At 28.8% G+C, this 4,780-nt stretch overlaps 1 protein-coding gene across 1 annotated transcript in view; it reads left to right on the top strand.

Moving 5' to 3' along the window:
- Nucleotides 1-2,477, top strand: part of LOC106688890 (proteasomal ATPase-associated factor 1) — a gene marked incomplete at its 5' end in the record, with an annotated part of 6,085 nt that extends 3,608 nt beyond the window's left edge. Inside the window, 1 exon segment of the mRNA XM_067053547.1 lies at nucleotides 1,843-2,477. Coding sequence (XP_066909648.1) covers nucleotides 1,843-2,321 — 479 coding nt within the window.
- Nucleotides 2,478-4,780: the final 2,303 nt, after the last annotated feature.

Here is a 4,780-nt window from a genome sequence, read left to right as displayed (position 1 = left end):
AAATAGTATATTTCTACTATTTGAGTTTTTTTTTACCGCACCCGGACCATATTCCTTTCATCTTTACACACGGTCAATCAATAATCTTCCAATAATTTATATTAGTTTGTTAGTTAAATTAACTTGATTGTTGAATACATTAATGAAGTAGATTACAATTACTTGATGTTGGTTTGGTTTTGATTTAGAGTGAAGACTTGTTCTTCTGCTGTGTTCTTCAGTTCCCTCATCCTGATTTTGTTCCCTGACTGGATGGGTTGATTAAACTATTCGCTCATCCTGAGGAATAGTTGATGGTAGTTGCCCTAGACAGCCTGTATTCACTTGTCTATGGTACTTGTTCACTCTCTCCAGAGGTACTTCGCTTGGGTACTGCATGCTCGTTCATTTGTATGTCACTAGGTGGCAGCATTTCAATGTGTTTGAGGTACTGTCTTAAACAATACTCAATAAGCATTTTCCAAAAACTGCTTGCAAAATTCATAGTATTCCAATTGAGCAGTCCACATTGTTTATTCTTTTCTTACATTGTTTTACTGGATAAATAAAACCTTTCTTCCACTGATCAGGCATGGTCTCTTCAACTCAGATTGTGAGGATTATGTCATGTCTCCAAAACTCAATTATTGTACTTAAGAAGCTCCATCTAAAAACATCGAAAAAATTTGGTGCACTGAGAAATTTTAAAATATAGCAATGATGAACTGCTGACATAACCTTACAAAATATTAGATAGATAATATACGCACTACCTAAATTTCTTCACTAATAAAGAAGCAACCATAGAACGAAGGGAATAGCCTCTCTATGTAGTCAGTGAAGAAGCCATTAATCAAGAGGGAGTAGAACTTTCACTTGAGGTAATGAAGACAGGCAAGGAGGCAGGTGTCCCCAACATTGCCTCTGATTTCTTGAAATATGGTGGACATGAGATCATTAAAGTGCTTCAAGGGCTGTTTCATAACGTATAGGACACCAAGGCAATCCCAGGGTCATTTGTAGCTGAGGGAGTTGAGGTACTATCCCAACAACCTTGTAACTGCAGCGGAACTAGTTTCGAATCTGGCCAGGGGGGTTGACATTTATTTCATGGCGGTCCCTTGGAAGTATTATTAAAATTCAAAATTATGGCCTCCAAATTATTTGACAACCTTCTTTTATAATTATGTTAATGAATGTTTCATTGTTTTATAAGTTGCATTTGCACAGATAAACAATGCCACTACCACTTCTCCATTAAGGTTTTCATTGGATTACCTTAAAACTTATTTCTTGTCCAAATTAAGAATTTAAAAACTAAAAAAATACAAAACAGTCTTTCAAAAACCCCTTAAATCACATTTGAATGGATTCAAACATGTTATATACTTACTGAATGAATTATAGTACATATAATTACTCATTTTTAAATGAATTACACCTATAAATTGTTAATAGTTATCAAGCTAAAATTAATTAATTAATATATAAATAGTTAAAACACAAAATCTTTCTCCTTTTATTTACTTAAAACTACTTTAAAATTATTTGATTATGTTATAGTATAATTAATAGTATAATAATTATAATTTTTGTTATTGTCAAGAGACTTAGACCCAGAATGAAGTTTATTTTCTATTGTATATATTTCATTGTGACAATAACAATTTATGTATTTTTCCCTTATCAAATTCATGCAACTTATTACATTAATGGATAATGTGACATTCTTACTCTTTTATTACATTTATCTTGTATTCAGTTGTAAATTTTAGTGATTTAATAATTACATATCTCAGTTATTGTTATTATAACTAATTTTACTGTTAGTTATTAATTTAAATATTTTATAATTTAATTTAGATGATGCTGAAGTTGACACTGGTAACAAGATTCTACTATTTGGTTGTGAAGATGGAACTATTCACTGTTATGGTCTTGAAAGCCGTGAATGTCTTTTCAAAAAATCTGTTGAATCTGCAGTGAATTGTATCACCTCTGTTGGTAAAGATCATTTTGTCGTTGGCTGTCAAAATGGACAAGTTATTCTATATAATTTAAAAGATGAAGAGAGCTATAAAATATGGCATGAATCAAATAGTGCAGTTTTAAGTATCAAGGCTTTCCAAAAAGTTGGGTTTTTTATTTCAAGAGCTGATGGAACAGTTTTTTTTATGCCAGAAAACGGATATTTGAAAAGAATTTCACTTACTGGACCAAACTGTGATCCTGTTTATGATGTAGCTTCGGATGGAAAAAATATTTATACCTGTTGTCGAGATGGTGTTGTGAGGTTGTATCATGTTGAAAATGCTATTAACTATGTCACTAACAAATCATAACATCAGCAGAATATTGTGATATTTTAAATATGTTTTTGTTTATAAATGAGTCATATTTATTTTTTTTTTTTTTTATTTGAAAGTTTTGTCCTCATGTATAATGTTTTAATTTTACCTGCAAATAATATTAATTAAAGAAAAAATATTTATAAGATTTCCGTTTTTGTATTGTAATCCCATTATTACAGTTCACTCAGCATTATTCTTATTTCTTTTATCATGGAGATAATTAGGCTTGCTTATTTAGTTTGCTAGAAGGATGGACCTCAATGCCCACCTTACTATAATTAAATGCTGGAGGAAAATAGTCCAGGTGGTGGTTAATAAAGGTATCAAAATAGTAAAAGAAAACTATTTATTGTTAACCAACATTTCGCCCTACTTTGCAGGGTTTCGTCAGGGCTAAATGAAAGAAGATACAATTATTTTAGAATTAAGAGAACATTAAAATAAAAACATTTTAACATAATTGTTATTTTTATAAGTTATCTAAAATGAAATAATAATAACAATATAAAGAAGTTATTTATTTATTATTTATTACTTATTTTATGTTGTCATTATTTCTTTTTATATAGTTTATAAACATAACAATTATTTTGATATATTTTTAGTTTAATGTTCCGTTAATTCTAAAATGTGTGTATCTTCTTTCATTTAGCACTGACAAAGCCCTGCAAAGTGGGGGAAAACTTTGGTTAGCAATAAATAGTTTTCTTTTACTATTTTGATACTTTTATTGACTGCCACTCGGACTATCTTCCAATCTACTTCATATGGTCAACTTGCGTTCTTCCAATTTAAATATAATACTTAACGAAAATCGATTATGTATGGTCTAATCTTAAAATTTGAGTATTTTTAAATTATGATAAACCAATTATGGACCCCAATATCAAATAAATACAAATACTTGAGAAAAGAGTTCTTGAAATTGAAATGGATAGTATTTTAAAAACTATGTCTCTGATTATCCAATATTAGACTTAAATACTGTTAATTAGTTAATCTAAATATTTACAATAAATAGATTTTTGAGTGTGCAATACTAAAACTAATTTTTAATGAGGTGTAGATAGTTGACCGTAGATTAATGCTTGAAGAAGTTTGTTGGGGGGTGCGGTCAGCAAAGAACAACATAAATAAACAAAACCATATTTATTTATTTTATGCCGACGTTTCGACCTAAGTTTCAGGTCTTCATCAGGGCTATAGAACAAAAGAGATAACAACATTTAGAGTAACATACAATTGAAAAGGAATAGTATACAAACAAATTTAGAATTATACAATATTGAATTAAATCATAAATGATAAAAAATGATAACTGATAATTGAATAGTACAAAATTTTAATTGATTGATATTTATGGAATTGTATGGTAGTAAATTGAAAACAGTGACAGATGAAATATAATATCATGTAGGTAAGAAGATATGTATAATATAAGATATGCAAGTAGTGTCTAAAAAATTGAAAAATTAAATAAATAAATGGAATCTACAAATTGAACATTATGACAAACAATGAAAAATAGTGAGTGGCTTATATCTGAATTACATTGTGAGTATTAACTTATATACCTATACTAAAAATATAAATATATATTGTAATATCTATTGTAAAATCTAATAATTCCGAGTTATTTATTGTTAAATTAGTTTCAACCACTTCAATTTTTTCATCTACTTTATTTTCTAACTCTGTTAATCTTACCCTGTTATCTTCACGCAACTCCATGTTTGATGCTTCTATTCGATTCCCCAACTCTTGTCCCATTTTGTTCATTTTATCCCCCAATTTTTCAAAAGCCATCATTATTTGTTGAAACATGCCATTATTTAAAAAATTATCATTATTCACCTTTGAATTTGCTCCCACTAATTTATTTTCATGGACACTATTTACAAGGATCACATCTTTAGGATTTCTCCCCCCAGTTACCTCTACTTTCTCCTCCATCATTTACTACTTAAGTTATAAAAAATGTATACAAAACTTATTCAAAAATAACCCTTCTAAAGGCTGTGTTCTGATTGCCGTGACCTAATTTGTAAAGAAATAGGCCCCACGTTGGGCGCCAAAATGTAATAATTTTATAAAATATAAAAAATAAAATAAAAAGAATCTAGATCGTTTTATGTATTCTCTCAAATATAAAGGATACTTGGGTTCTAATTTAAGAACTTTAATATCAAATAGTTAATATAATTTTATTATACAAAAAGACTCTTAATTTTATTATATAAAAAGAAACTCTTAATCTCAGGGCGTATGGTTGCTAGACAATCAGAATACAGATACAATAATTTCTCTTAATTTAAATTAAAATCTATTTTACACATGTATCTATTATTATGCATACAAAACTAACCAAGCTCACGATTTTCTTGATTCCTAGTGTTTTCTTTGTTCTTCTATTGTTGTGGCGTCCAAAAATGGCTGTTCACAAGTTGCCT

This window comes from Halyomorpha halys, unplaced genomic scaffold, assembly GCF_000696795.3.
Source record: "Halyomorpha halys isolate HHAL.00 unplaced genomic scaffold, Hhal_1.1 Scaffold1229.1, whole genome shotgun sequence".
NCBI classification, from domain to species: Eukaryota; Metazoa; Arthropoda; class Insecta; order Hemiptera; family Pentatomidae; genus Halyomorpha; species Halyomorpha halys.
Note: the sequence above shows the minus strand (reverse complement) of the source record. Positions and strands in the feature narration are given on the sequence as shown.